We start from the raw sequence: 15,407 nt of genomic DNA, 5'->3' as shown, positions 1-15,407 counted from the left end.
AGATGCATGCATGAAGCAAACCTAGCAAAAACGACCATTTTTCATACCAGAACTGAAACCTTTGGCATCGTGCCAAGAGTAGTAGAGTTAACATTTTCTTTTACATCTGAAGAAATTTGTACGTAGAAAGGCGATATTTGCTGGAGTATTGCACAGGTCCTTCAAGTTGAAAATGCATATTCCGAAAAATTTAAGGTCTTTCTGTGCAAAGCAACAATGACATCTTTGTATAGCTTTCTTTTACTAAATATTTTTGGAACATTTTTTTAAGTTCTTTTTAATAAACATCTCTGAGAACAGTACTGCGGCAAAGATAATTTCCTCAATTTGATACCATACCCTTTACTATCAAGCATGCTTTGCGATAGGAAAACAAAGAGTATTTGCTAGACTACACAAGAACTGCTGCTTTTCCTGCAGACAGGTAAATGTTATCATGCGCCATACATAAAAACCACACTACACTGGTTACAACGCTCTCGTGGCAGAGCCGAAACCTTAAACCGCTTTTAATTTCTACAGGTCGGTGTCCTGGCGCCTTCCTTGTTCAATTGCACATGCTTACAGGGACCAGATGGCCGGGTAGCAATTATCAAATTTGCACAATTAACAAGGGCCTAACAAAATTTTACTGTACACATGTGCAGAGACAGTGATACACAGGAACACGGAGACAAGACAGGCATGAACAGACGCAGATAAGACAGGTGTGCATCGGCAAGCAGCACGAGAGCAGTCCAAGCTACTCACTGGCTCTGGCGACGATGGGCATGTAGACGTGGCCGCAGTACGCAATCTGTTTCAGCCGCGGATCGTACATTTTGAAAAAGAGCAGAACATCTGTCTCCTTGTCAAAGTCCGGCAGCCGGTCCATGTTCTGATCGGGGGCTATCGTTTCCATGAAGATCACCCATGGGTTCGTATTTTCCGACAGATCAATAACCTGCGCAAAATGAAGGCAACGCGCGTGTCAACCCCATCACTGCGTTGGATCTGCACATTTTATTTTTTAAAGACAGGTTGTACACCTTTTGAGCAATATGAAAGGGAACACACATCTCACATGAAAGTGTTCACTGACAACACATGTTTAACCCTTTTGGTGTGAGGGTGTGGCTCTGAAGTACAAACATTAATTTACAAACTGGTACAAATATACAAAGTACAAACTGAATTTCTGTCTTACACATTAGCAGGGTAAACAGAAACAGTAAATTTCATATTGGTGATACATTGAACATTTTACAACATTTTTTAGGTCTGGTGAATCAAACAAAAATTAATGCTTATATTTAGTAGAGGTGTGCAAATATAGTATATGAATACGAATTGAATAGCGAATGCTTGTATTTTATTTGCAAAGCGAATGTCTGTTTGGTTTTTCGAATATTTGGTATATACAAAGAGGCCCAACAGAGATCGGCACAACAACACACAGAGATGTTCAACGGCACAAAGGCTGTCAGTACTAGATTGATCCAGGCCAACAGAACCAAGTGACACAAATACATGACACTGATGATGGCGACAAAACCAGCGCATACGAAAAACACGAAAGCACGTACAAAATTTGAATCTATCAGCTACGGGAAAGCACAGAGATTGTACAAGGGTGTTAACGCAATCAGATTTACGCTTTCATGCACTCAGTTAGGGCTGTGTGCATGAATGTGTGAATCTGCGTAGCCTGATCTATAAAGCGGGCACACAGACTAAATTATATTTTACATGCACTCGCATTAGTTGCCAGCTGGTCACCCAAGGGGCCCGTGGACCCGCGGATCACGGGCAGCGGGTCGTTCGTCTGCTTCAGCCCTGATCTCCCCTTATTCTTGAAGGGCACTTTAGCACTAATCGATGTTACATATATCGGGAGCCACTGCTATTTTTCTTCGACGTAAGCATAATTTTTGCTATATACTTTCATTGTAACTACATTGTGTTTAGAAATTGTTCAATATAGAGGATAACTTGATCTAAACGGGTCCGATATAGTTGGGTTCGAATGTATTCACGCAAGCCCTAATTAAGTTTACCAGGGACTACGGCATCTCCACTGCTGTCATCGTCCCTTGAAGACTCATCATAATCAGCACCAAAAGCCATCTCAATCACAGTTCATAAGAAGTCCCTCTATTTCTGTATGAAAGTTCTTGAATTTATGAATCATTAAAAAAATATGCGAGGGCTTTCGTGCCAATCCGCCATGTCAGAAAACGCGAGACTCGGGCAATACAGACAGCTTTGCCACACCATTTGTCATAAAAACTAAACCTCCCACAAAATTTCAGTTTAGCCAACTTGCGAGTAGATGGTGCAACCGGTCTAAGGATGTTTGCCGTTCATGAATTATCTCGGGCATGGCCCGGAGGGTCCAGCAAGGGCCAGATGAGTTATGCTCGAGAATGGCACAGTCAAGAGGAAAACTACTGCTCGCTCATAACAAATCCAATTCAAATCCACCCAATTCAGTCAGTAATCATCGCTTAGAACCAAATTCAGTGTTCTCGCTCATACTGCTCACAACTAACGCGCAACGGCGTCCAACGAAGCGCCACTCACCGTCTTGTTGAGGTCTGCATCAAGGTCGATGGCAGCGGGGCGAGAGGTCTGGTTGGAGCGGTACGTGATGGCCCACGGCCGAATGCCTTGCAACGGGTAGCCCATCTGTTCCGCTACCAACTCCAGCAACTCTCGCAGTGTCGCCAGCTTTTTTACCTGGACACACACGAGGAGACCAAAGAAACCAGCTTTGCAAAACCCCGTTCAACCAAACTCCAGCGTGCCCCGAAGGCAAATGTACCAAAACATGCAAGAGTGAATCTTCTGCGACAGGAGCAGAGATCAAGATGTCGTAAAACGTTGACGTCAGGACTACACGACAGGGCCAACTGAATGCCACGGGACGGCGCAGTGTTCACGTGTAGACAAGGACAGCCATGCGCTACCAAGGTTGCAGACATGCACGTGCATTATGATACACAATATAGACAACACTACGTGTTTAACACTGTGCTAATGCAGGAAAATACCTAGAGTACTTGTTGGTTCATGTTTTCTAGGAACACGCAAATACGCTAAACGCGCACACAGGAGTAGCACATGTCTCACCTACCTCGTCAACCCCCGCTGGGCGCACGAGAGAAAATGCAAAAAGGAGTACAAAACAACGCGAGGTAGGGGGTGGTGCCTTGGGTAGGCAAGGACGCCTGGGTCTGCTATATCCAGAACTCCATATTACCTTAGTTAAAGTTCGTGGCAAGGATTTTATGTATGCAGAAATGTCAAGATGTTTAGAAACTAAGCCAGACGTTCACTGCGGCGCTATGGACTCAATACGAGAGGCATGAGACGAGCGTGCGCTGCGGTGGCGAAGCGGGGAGTGGCAAGAGGCCCACCTTGAAGTTCCTGTAGTGAGCCTTGTCGGGGTCGTAGAGGTCGTTGCCCTGGTGACCGGAGAAGTTGTCCTCGGTCAGTACCTGGACGCCCATGTAGAGGTGGGCCTCATTTCGTTCCTTCCTCCTCAGGGCCTCCTGGCGCCTGCAAGGAGAGCGGCCAATCGTCTCGAAAACGGTCGTACAACTTTTGCCGACCTATCAGACAACCCTGTTCCCCCGTGCTTGAAAAATTTCCCCGTATAGTTGCTTCAACCAAAATGGCTGGAAACCCTTGACTGCTTTAATTCCTTTAGCACATGTGTTACTCTTGGCAACTATTTCCGAATTTACAAGTGCACTTCTCTGCACGGCACATTCGCTGAAGTAATGGTGGTGCCAGCTACATCAACTGCACGTTTTGGTGGTTTTTCGGCACCCACATTCTTTTTTTCTTCTGCACCCCACAGCCAAGTCAAGCCAAAGCCAGCCAACTCACTTCTCCTCCTGAAGCCTTTCGACCAACTGTTCGGGGATGTCGTTTTCAGTGACTGGTTGTAGCACCTCATCTGCAAACAGCAAGCAGACGACCAACAGATGCCGTTATTGGGTCCGTAATTAGGTAACGGATGCAATTAGAGAAAAAAAAAGAACAACAAGAAACGGTAAAGCGGCAACGCAGGCAGTCCAAGCAAAACAATGACAAGGTCCACAAAAAGCAATTTCCCATTTGGCATCCCAAAGCAGCCACTAAGTGGGGGTCGTCCTCGGATTGGAGAAAAACATTCCTTTCCAGCACTGAGGTCATGTAAAGGTCGAGCACCAGACCAGGAGTGCACCAGTGCCTATTTTAAAAACGGGTACCTGGCGCCACCTCCAGTTTGCTTGCCACAGTCGTGGCTGATGCTCTACAACGATGCTGACTATGGTTGGGCTAGGGGTGCAAAGAGAGAACGGCTACAAATTTTCAAGATATGAACCCAGAATATTAGCCAAGCACCAAGCTGTCTACCTGTCTAAAAAAAAAAAAATATTAAGGTGGGTTGTCGGTGGCACGGACATCTGAACCCAGTACATCCCTGCATATGAGGCGGACGCTCTACCACCAGGCCATTGCAGAACTACTGCTTTTGCATGAATAAAACACGTTTCTTAGTTTTTTATTTCCAGCCTCGGAACACCTTGTGGTTTTTGACAAGTTTGACTACCATATTTACTAGCATAATGATCGCACTCGCGTAATGATCGCACCCCTGAATTTTGTCGTCAAAATTTGATTTTTTTTATTTCCCGTGTAATGATTGCACCCTGAACTTGCCGCAGCGATATGTCATGTGCCAAGTCTAGCTAATAATGATCGCGCTTACCATCTGTCGAATGCTACGCGAACGACTCGTCTGCACGCACCAAACATGCTTAAGTAGATGCCTCATTTCATTACGTTCACCACTTTCCGCACTTCCATGGCAAAAAGGGGTACAACCAAACTTGCCTTTATTATGGGCAGACTTTATAATGGTTGTAGTCAACAAAAACAAAAAAAGGCGCCTTTCGATTCTTTTCATCTGCACTCGTGAGCACGCAACAAATCGCGCGCGGCAATGATAGTAGCCACGTTTACACTGATACGTTAAAAGGGTACCCTATTCATACGCTGACGCTTGTAACACAGCTAAGATATTCGCCCACCCATAGCGGAAACGTGCCGTGTTAGGATAGTAGTGAAAACAGATGCCGCAGTTTCCGCAGCACGCCGGCCATGGGTTTCTGTCACTGGCAACTAAGCGCACCCATCTGTTTCTGTCCCCTCAAAGTGGACATGGCTACGTTATTGCCGCAAACTTGCCGATGTTAACGATATTATTCATCACTGACATGGAAGAAACTGTTTCAATACACGTATGCACTCACGAGAAGAAAAAAAAAGATCGCGTTCGGCTTGCTCCGCCAGCCGCCATTTTTGTTTTGGTGTCCCGCACCCGCATCCCGCAGCAAACTCGGGACGAAAAAAAAAATTTTTTTTTCGTGGGAAATTTAACCAGCGTAATGATCGCACCCCTGAATTTGCGTCAATATTTTCTGACAAAAAAGTGCGATCATTATGCGAGTAAATACGGTATATTTTTTTTCTTTTTTGGAGAGACAAAGTCTCCCCCGCACTATATTTGTGGTCGTGTTGTTTACATGCAAACGCTATGTTTTGAGGTATTCCTCAACGTGGAGGAATGTGAAAAGGAAGAACATTTGCCCACCTGCGTAGCAAAACAAATAATTCAATTCTGGTGCTTTATGCGCCAGAACCACAACCTGATAATGAGACATGCCACAGTGGCGAGACTGTACTAATTCCGATTATCCGGCATACATTTAAGGGGGGACGCGGGGATCAGATCGCGAAAATCTCCAAAAAGATCGATTTTTGGCAACGACGCGTTTCGGTATCTGCAATGCCTAATCTACATTGTATCAAAATGGTTTGACTGAAAACGCGCTAAAAGTGGCCGAAAAAAATTAATTTATCAGTGCGTAGGGCGAGAAAACGGCTTAAAATCGCGTAAAATCATCGCAGTTCGCGGAGCCCTAACTCGTCTTTCCCGCCACCGAACGCCGCCATCTTGGTATCGTTCGAAAGCTCGAAGTTTCGCCATTCCGTTTCTGAATTCTTCGGTCGTCGCCATCTTGTAACAAACACACAAACACAAAAGAAGCGCGGGTCTGCTAGAGGCGGTCACACGGGCCCTGCGATGAAAGCGGGCCTCCGATTGGTTGCCGTACTGAGAGGCGTCTCGCCATTGGTTGCTGCTGCAGCAGCGGGGAAGCTGGCAACCATGGCGGACCGCAGTTGTCTGCTTTGAAAACCCCGCCGGCATCTTTCTTCGTTTGACACTCGCAGAATTCGGATTTATGAAAGCTCCCAGGTCAGCGATGGATCGTCGCTCGTTCGAAAATAACTTTTAAATTAAGCATGCCTTCGGAAAACGGAAGCGCAAGCCTCCTACGGTGAGAGCAAGACGGCGGCCAGCGGGGGAAGCGGAGAACCCGACTGAACACGCGGATAACGTGCCGCGTTATCTTGCACCGTGCGATTCGAGCAGCGAAGCGGACAATCGCACTGTGAGATCGGCATTGATAACCAAGCCACCGGAAGACGTGCCAACGGAGGCTCTCGCACCTGTGCGTACGGCCGCGCGAGTCGGCAAGCGAGCCCGCGTTGTTGGAGGCGACGCGGGTCGAAGGTCTCCATCGCCGGCAGAGCCGGTGTGCGTTTTTGACGCATCGTGCGACAGGGACACGCAGCCTGCGAGTGAGCCCCAACCGTCGACGAGCTACATACTGTATGGTGACTCAAGGCTCACCAGACGAATCGTCGCACGATTAAGACGCGCCTCGAGCCGCGTTTTGTGTCAGCGGTGACTGCAGAAGCGCAGGCATGCAGCGTTCGCGACTCCCTTCGCGCAGTGTCCGCGACTGAGCGGAAGCAGCAATGCCAAGAACAAAATTTCGGCCCCTTGTGACTGTGAGTTCATTATTATGCCTGTTTCCGCGATGAACTCTGATCGCTAAAACTCTGTGCCCAAGATGGCAACAGCGTTCTGTGGGTGTACACTGCGATACCAGGCTCGGTCTGGCAATGAAAATGGTGGTCATGCACTACTCCAGACGGCGCAAGAAAAGGATAAATAACGCCTGAAGAAGGCATCCAAAGCCCACCAAACAATGAGGCAAAGGTGTAAGAAGATGCCTGACAGCAATGATTCAAAATATTACAGCCCTGGTGCCTTTTAATAAATTTGCAGTGCTTTTAAAACTTTGCAGCCAGTTTTCTCAATTGCATTTTTTTAGTCAATCACCTCGCTTGTGGAAAGCGTAGCACAACAATGGCTGGACCGATTTTGGCCCAGTTTGTTTTGCTGTGATCCACAAGCTGTGCTTTACTTAAAGACAGTCTTGAAATGTTTCTTTATCTTTCCATTATTTAATTATTTCACAATTACTACATGGCTTCATGCAGTGAAGCACAGTCATGTGCATGTTATGTTGAGCAAAAAATTATTAGCGCACTAAAAAAAAAATCTAACACTGTCTTGATGTAGATTAGACATCTGGGCAAACATGCAAAGTATTCCCAGCTCCCTATCATGTTTCGTTACTGTGCCAGGCTTTCCACAAGCAAGGAACTTATAAATTCTTATAAAACAAAAACTAATTAAGATATCCTAATGAAATTTTAGATTTATCTCTTTATTGCAATGTGCAGCGTGTGTGCCAAATTTCAGCCCTTTCTGTCAAGAAACAAAAAAGTTAGTTCTGATCCCCTCCTCCCCCCTTAACAGACACCCGACTCAAGACACACGAGCGCGTTTGCATTGCGTCCAAGTAACACGAAGCTACGAAAGAAACCTTGTGGACTGTTCAAAAAGAAAGCACCGACGACGAAACATTGGTCCTGCTCTGCGAGAACTGTGCCCAAGGAGACTACGCCCTTTTGTGGCAAATACCATCTCGGCTAACCAGGAGGCTAGTCAATCACACGGTGAGGTTGAACTGAGAACTCCACGCGTGAAGAGGAGGGAGGGGAGGGACAAGTGGGAAACCACGGGGATGCACATCACGAATCACTCCCCCTACCCACTGACCGCAAACCAAAGCACCAACGACCGCCCTGTCGCAAGCGGCACTCACTGATGGCACTGTCCCGGATGTACACCAACATGTAGGCGTTGGTACAGTGCCGGCTGACGGCCACGTCCTCGTCGGTGCCGCCGAAGTTGTGGTCGATGGCCTCCTGCTTGGTGCAGCGCGACACCACGTCGTCGTCGAACTTGCACCAGCGGCCGTCGCCGCGAGGGTTGATGAACACCACGTAGTGGCCCCCGTGGTTGTCCCCGCTGTGGACTAGCACCGCGTGTAGCGTGTACGTGGCCGGCCCGCTCGAGTTGGCGCCCCCGTCGGTGAGGAACTCGCTCAGGTTCAGCCGCTCGGGGAACTCGAACCGGTCGTTGATCTTGATGTTGTTGTCCGTCACGTGGTCGTACTGGAAGCGCAGCAGGTGTAGGTGCACCACGGGAGGCAAGCAGGCGAAGATGATGCCCTTCTCGGCCTCCTGAGCAAGCAAAGCGAGACGACGAAACAGTGTCGCAAGTCAGACCGCGAAGACAATGAAAAAAAGAGGGAGAAATAAATGCACCAACACACGAGTAGTACCACATTTACGCGAAGTCTGGACCGGTCTCCCAAATTCACAGGGTGGGACAAAAATACATTTCCTCACCCATCATGCAAGCCGACGAAGGCGAATAGTAAACGACTACACGCGCGAAATACAGATGGCATTTATGACGAACATGCAGCGCAAGCCACGCACTTGCCTCGGCTCACTCGCTGTAGGCAGCGCTGCACTGAAACGGTATGTTCCATGACCAGTGTCTCTCCGAGAGCTAACGTGTCCACAATTCACGCATTGAACAGTCAATATGGTGTACCGTTACACAGAAATGCAGTACTGTGCGGATAGTAATGACTACAGTACTGCCTTTTAGTGCTGGCGCTAGCGGTGTTCCGTTTTTTCACTTCCGACCTACGGACAATGTCGAGAGTCCAAGAAAACCCAGGAAAGGCAGTTGGGCACCCCCAAAGTTGAAGAAATGCAATAATGCGCGTGCACGCACCTGGAGCCCGTACTCCCCGGCGTCGTACTTGTTGTCCCCGTCGAGCGACTCGGTGGCGCAGTAGTCCTGGAAGCTCTCGTGGATATTCTTCTTGCCCTTGACATTGAGCTGGATGTCGTAGAAGGGCTCCATGCGCCGAGACGCATAGTCCACGTGCTTGCACTTGATGAACGAGATCATCTTGCCCTCGAAGAGCCGTGGGATCGTGCCTTCCACGCAGGTGCCTTTCATCTTGCTCTCCATGTTGTCCAGCAGCTGGTGAGACAACAAAAAAAATGTGTGGCCTACTGTCAACAGAGGGAGGGGGACGGGGGGATGAACGTTTGCAAATTTTCAAAATGCAAATCAAACAGCATGCAGTTTAACTATTAATTACGGGACTATAAAAAAACTATTTATTACGGGACTATTACGGGATTATTACGGGATGTAAAAGATGCAAGTCTTCGAGGTATGCTTTTCACTACCACACGCACACCCCCCAATGTTTTTTTTTCACCTGCGACCAAGGACGTGATCTTATTTTGAACCATTTGCTTGGCCTCCCGTGGTTGGTCAGAACAGAGTCTTTGCCGAGGAAAACGCCACCCTGACCAATCACGCGAGGCCAATACAAGGTGTTCAATATTCAAAAATATTCAATGCACCCTCAAGAATGCAGTGCTACGGTAGCTTTAAGCTTGTCCTTTCAGAAATACAGAAGATGTGAACCCGCCTCATTGGCCGCAGCCAACGTTACTTGCCCGCGCGTGGAGGAGTGTTGCGGGCGCGTTGAGGAGTGTTGACTGTGCCCAACGTGCCATAAAAGCACTTTTGAACTTTTTAAGTGAGACTGGTTTAGACGATCGCCTCTAGAAGCTGTGAGACGTGTAGTCAGTGCGAAATGTATTTGCGCAAAAACTTTTTGTGGCAAGATTACTTTTTCTATGGACAAGATCAATCTTAGTGTATTGCATCTCCAGTGCGCATCCGCATATTGGACAACGTGTATATAGTATCTCATTGTACCATACCATAATCATACGCCACCTACCTTTCCCTGTATTTCCCACTTCCCCATTCCCCAGTGAGGAGTAGCAGGCTAGAGACACGCTCTCCAGGCCGACCTCTCCTCCTTTCTCTTCATTAAAATCGACTCCTCCTCCTCCTACTTGCCCGCAACGGGAAGTGTGGAGCCACCTATACGAAACTCACCACTCGGCAGAGTTCTTGAACATCATGCTGCATAAACGAGTCCAAGGTTTCCCACCTGCCAAACAGAAAGAAATAAAGAGAATCAGATGCCAGTAAATAAAACATACTGTGACACTTTTTTGCACAAGTTGGGCAGCTAGTTGGGCATTGCAAATTACATGATTAACCCTGTAATGCCCTATGCATCTCATTCTATGCCAAGTTTGATGCCCAAATGTGCTTGTTTAACCACAGGAAGCTTAATACAAAGTCCACAGTGGCACTTTTGATGTGCTGGAGGGAATTTCCAGCAGTGGACAGTTCAACAGAGATTACTCATTAATTACCATTTCCTCTTTCTGTACAAATGTACTCGCCATGACCAGAAATAAGGGCGAAAAAAAGTCGAAATTTTCACCGATGCGGAACTGTGTCTTGGCAATGCAGGGATTAAGGGGGGAACCGGGTCTTGGAGACGAAAAAAATCGCGAAAAAAACGATTTTTCAATTTAATTATTTTTGGATTCCTTACACTTTCCTGCATCTATTACGGAAAATTCAGCCCCTGAAAACGTTTTATAACTGTAATATTGGCTATAATATAACTCAAACGACGAGGATCGCGCGCAAGCAAAGCGCGAAAATCGCACGTTTTCAAGCGTCCGCGATTTCAAAACCCCGCGGCGGATCGCGGCCATCTTGGTCTCATTCGAAGGAGCATCCTTTCGGCTTGCTTTCCCGCCAAACCAAGGCATCCCAGACTACCCTGCAAACAAAATACAAGGCAAAAGAGGAAAGCAGCACAGAGCTATTTCATTGGTTCCTGCGTGGCGCGAATTCAAACGACCGCATCCGATTGGTCGGCGGCTGACTCCACCCACTTCATGCCGAAACACGGGCGGCGCCATCTTGACAAGGCGTAGTTCATCGCGATGCCTCGGAAGTTTCACACCGTGCACAAATTCGGCAAAAAACGGAAGAAATGTGCCGCAAAGCGTCGCAAAGTGCCTCCGTCTTCAGTGGAAACCATCGCGGACTCTCCGCGAACGCCACAGCGCCCAGCAACGGCAAAACGCGGTTCGGCAAGTGCGGCGGCCTCGGACCCGCCACGCACGCCTGAACGCGGTTCAGCGAGTGCGGCGGCTGCCTCGACAGTTCCCGGAGTGGCGGTTTCCACGAGCTTCAACTTGCAACCGGAACGGACAAGAGTGGACACGCACTTCTTGTCAAGCGAAGAGTGCGATGTTCTGACGCAGCGAGCGGCGGAGAGAACGGCTGAGCTGGCATCTGTTTCGGCAACGAAGCGTAAAACGGAACTTCTCGCAACAACGCCTAGTGCGCCGGGCGTTTCGTCGACGGCGTTCACGATAGTGGACCTCGATGCAGTGAACAGTTTGCTGCATTCTGCTGGGTGCCGGACGTGCGGCGGGGTCTTGAAAATTACGAAGGATGATCGCGAGTACGGACTAGCTGCAAAACTAAGAATGCAGTGCATCAACTGTGGTGATGTTGGTGCTGAATGGAGCTCGCCTCGGGTCGCAGGGCAGTTCCAGGCAAATTGCAAGCCTTTCAAGATAAATCTGCTCGCGGCGCGTGCTGTTCAAAGCACCGGACTTGCACAAGCAGCCCTAAACGACATTTTCGCAAATCTGGGAGTGTCGCACAGAGGCCTTCATAAAAAGACATATCAGGACTACCTGAAACAGAAACTGAATCCGGCGGCAACACGAGCATGCAGCAAGAGCTTGGATGAGTGCGCTAAGAGAGTGAAAGACCTCTATGAGCAAATGAACTTTGGAAATCCAGGGAACATTGCGGTAAGCTTCGATGGAACCTGGCACACGCGAGGGCACTCCTCTCACATTGGAGTTGCCGCAGTGATCGAACTTTTTTCTGGATATGTGCTTGATTATGTTGTTTTGTCCAACTTCTGCCTTGGATGTCAGTGTGCACCAGCACCTGACAGCCTAGAGTATCCTCAATGGAAGGAAAAACATGAGTGCCAGAAAAACACTACAAGCAAAGCAGGCCAAATGGAGGCTGAGGCAGCCCTCATTTTGTTTCAGAGGTCACTTTCTTGCCACGGCCTGAGGTACACCACAATGCTGTCCGATGGTGACAGCAGGTCGTACCTCGCTGTACAAGAGGCCCAAGTGTATGGATTTATTTCAGTTGAGAAGGAGGACTGTGTCAACCACGTTCAGAAACGAATGGGCACAGCGCTTCGAAACCTCGTTTCAAAAAAGTCTGATGAGCGCATCGGTGGCAAGGGTCGGCTCACTGGAGACCTCATTTCAAAGCTGACTAACTACTATGGATGGGCACTGAAGTCAAATGTAGGAGATATTGACAGGATGCAGAGGGCAGTCATGGCGACCTATTATCATGTGACATCAAGTGATGAAAGGCACAACCACACCCTCTGTCCAAGTGGTGCTGAATCCTGGTGCAAACACAATGCAGCCATATCCAGAAATGAGCTCCCTCCCAAACACAGGTACAATCTGCCTCCAAATGTGTGCCAGGCATTGCTTCCCGTGTACGAGCGTCTTGCTGACAAAAGCCTTTTGCAGCGATGCCAACGTGGCAGAACTCAGAATTCTAACGAGGCCCTTCACTCCCTCATCTGGAGCCTTGCACCTAAAGACAAGAATGTGTCCCTTTTTGCAGTGCAGAATGCTGTAGCAGAAGCTGTCATGCGTTTCAACCATGGCACACAGCATGCCAGCTCCAGCATATTGAGGGAGCTGCAGTTGGAACAAAGTGGCAAAGGTAGCTCTAGAGCTGCTGAGAAAGATAGGTTTCGTGCTGTGAAGTCCGAGAAAAAGCGTGGTGCCTCGGCAGCTTTCCAGACTTCCGTGAAGAGAAGGCAACATGGAAAACCTGATGAAGACTATTGCCCTGGGGCTTTCTAAGCCTTCACAATGTATAATTGAAACCTTTCCTCCTCAATAAACCCTTGCATGTCATTGCAATTAGATGTTTACGTTTTTCTCAAAAACAAAATTCTTGTACTTTTAAATTTTGTGAGAGGTGTGGCTTCACATCTACTCAATAGATTTTGATCGTTCTTGTTTTATTTCAGTCCTATATGTGTCATGTTTGCAATAACATCACAGTGCAACTAATATTTGACTTGGAACATTTTGAAATTCTGTAGCTATCACAAAAAGGCAGTTTTCAGTTATCGACTGGAAAATTCGAACTTTCATAACTTTGTACCAAGTGAACAGAAAATGATGAAACAAGTCTTATTTCAAACCTTAGGCTTCCAGAAACATGGCTATATAAGTTTTAACTATTTCTATGTAGCAGTTCTTTTTCTATTGTTTTCATAACAATCACACAGAGTAATTAGCATAAAATGTGATCTATACATCAGAGATTAAATCTGACTGCATATTTGAAATCGGCATGCAAAACTACATACTTCTGAAAAGTTTCAGGTTAGTATCTTCAAAAGTAAAAATTTTTTGATCATGGCCCAACTCCCCCCTTAAATTCCTTTTTGCTACAACCTATCCACTCAATGCCCCATATGTATTTTTCTTAATTAAAATGCAAGAATCCATAAGAATTTTATAGGAATCCATATGCTTGAACACGCTTTTTTTGCAATATTTCTTTTCCATAATAAACGGTGACGAGTTGTTGCTCACCCAAAGGACTTTGTGAGCTTCTTGGTGCCAACAGGTCGGTCGGAGAACTGCAGTTCGTAGAACACCCGCTGCAACGCCAGTGCCACGCTCTTGGACGAGTCGTCGCTCTCGGTGGGCATCTGGTAGACAGCCTACAACGCAAAAGCAGTTCAGCAAAGTTCAAGCAAACACAAAGAACAGCACGCAGAGCCAACACAGAAGCAGTTCAGCAAACAGGGCAGAAAAGAAAGAGAAAAAGGCCCCAAGGACATTCACAAAGCGATAATTGGGGCAGTCAGTTCGTGCATTGATTGTTCTTGCTCCTTGCGCAGCAAGTACTAAGGGTGTGCTCCAATTGAATTCCGGCAGTTTATACGTTGGCACCTAAGACAGCTTCAAGACATCTCTGCGACTTGACGACACCTTGAATCAAGAAAAGCGAAGAAAAGCATCTATTGTATTTTAACACTTTGAAGGTTCGCACGCGCAACATTTCGAAAAAAAATCTAGGTTACATTAGGCACATAAGAGAGCACAACGTTTTCTTGCACCGGAGGCAACCTTTCCATTGAGTTTTCAAGCATTCTGCTCAGCCACCATCTTGCTCAGACAAGCGAAGTAGCCTGCCATGTTTTTTACTTCGATGCTGCCTCTGCGAAGCAGGCTTTCTTGCTGGCTTGTCAAAATAGGAATGAAACTTAAGACGGTGGTCATCTGCTTAGCTTTGTACAGCGCAAATGATACACCAATGGGGACGGGAGGAACACCGACCAGGAAAAAAACAGCTTCGAGTCAGTTTGCCCATTCCTCCCTGGTTAGTGTTCCTCTTGTCTCCTATATGTGCTGTGCAAAGCACCAGAACAATGAAACAATGTTCAAGACTTTCTCACAACTGCGAGATGTTTGCAATCACGCAATGGAAAAGGCAAGGCCAGGCAAAGTTGCAGCAGCCACCATGCTGGTGTTCCCATTGTGTTAAAGGACAACTGCAACGAAATGCAACTTTAGCTAAACTGGTTATAAATCATTAGTACAGATACCATTGGAGCAATCTAGACGAAGTGTCAGGGCGGGGAATTCTCACATTTTCTTATGAACAGCCCTTGCAGGTGCATACAGCACGAGTGGACGAAGACACAGCAATGAACGAGACAGGACGGAGTGCCATCGCATGTGACTTAGGATTTCGGAGCATTCATGGCTAGGTAAAGCAAGGCTCAACTACTTATTTCTTTCCTTGGCGCGTCTTCATCATCATGTGCTGTACGTAGTAGCAATGTTGCCACTAACTAGCTCAAAGAAACGCTAAAAGTCTTTGGCACACAAGCAGACGTGTGCCCCTGAAGGTTGGCAGGTACAGCACAAATCGCAGCACATTTTTCTCCAAGATGTCCGGCATGCTGCATACACGGCTACATTTCATTGGCCATGATGAGGAGCTGCGCTGGTTTTAAATATCTGGAACTTTTTGCATCATTTCTAACAAGAGGTTATGGCAGAGTTTTGTTTGTTTCGGCATCACAAATGTGTTTTTGCGAGTTTTTCACGGCACA

General features: G+C 47.3%; 1 protein-coding gene across 15 annotated transcripts in view; it reads right to left on the bottom strand.

The window, feature by feature from the left end:
- Usp7 (Ubiquitin-specific protease 7) overlaps window positions 1-15,407 on the bottom strand; it is a 64,007-nt gene that overhangs the window by 23,928 nt on the left and 24,672 nt on the right. For all 15 annotated transcript variants that reach the window (XM_065446302.2, XM_065446292.2, XM_065446298.2 and 12 more), the window contains 8 exons: window positions 13,876-14,006; window positions 10,238-10,292; window positions 9,044-9,298; window positions 8,058-8,478; window positions 3,874-3,943; window positions 3,399-3,540; window positions 2,563-2,718; window positions 751-943 (listed from right to left, as the gene is read on the bottom strand). In XM_065446302.2, coding sequence (XP_065302374.2) covers window positions 751-943; window positions 2,563-2,718; window positions 3,399-3,540; window positions 3,874-3,943; window positions 8,058-8,478; window positions 9,044-9,298; window positions 10,238-10,292; window positions 13,876-14,006 — 1,423 coding nt within the window. The remainder of the gene's footprint in view (window positions 1-750; window positions 944-2,562; window positions 2,719-3,398; window positions 3,541-3,873; window positions 3,944-8,057; window positions 8,479-9,043; window positions 9,299-10,237; window positions 10,293-13,875; window positions 14,007-15,407) is intronic.

Source organism: Dermacentor albipictus, chromosome 8, assembly GCF_038994185.2.
Source record: "Dermacentor albipictus isolate Rhodes 1998 colony chromosome 8, USDA_Dalb.pri_finalv2, whole genome shotgun sequence".
NCBI classification, from domain to species: domain Eukaryota; kingdom Metazoa; phylum Arthropoda; class Arachnida; order Ixodida; family Ixodidae; genus Dermacentor; species Dermacentor albipictus.
The sequence above is the reverse complement of the archived record's forward strand: the minus strand, read 5'-3'. Positions and strand labels throughout refer to the sequence as shown.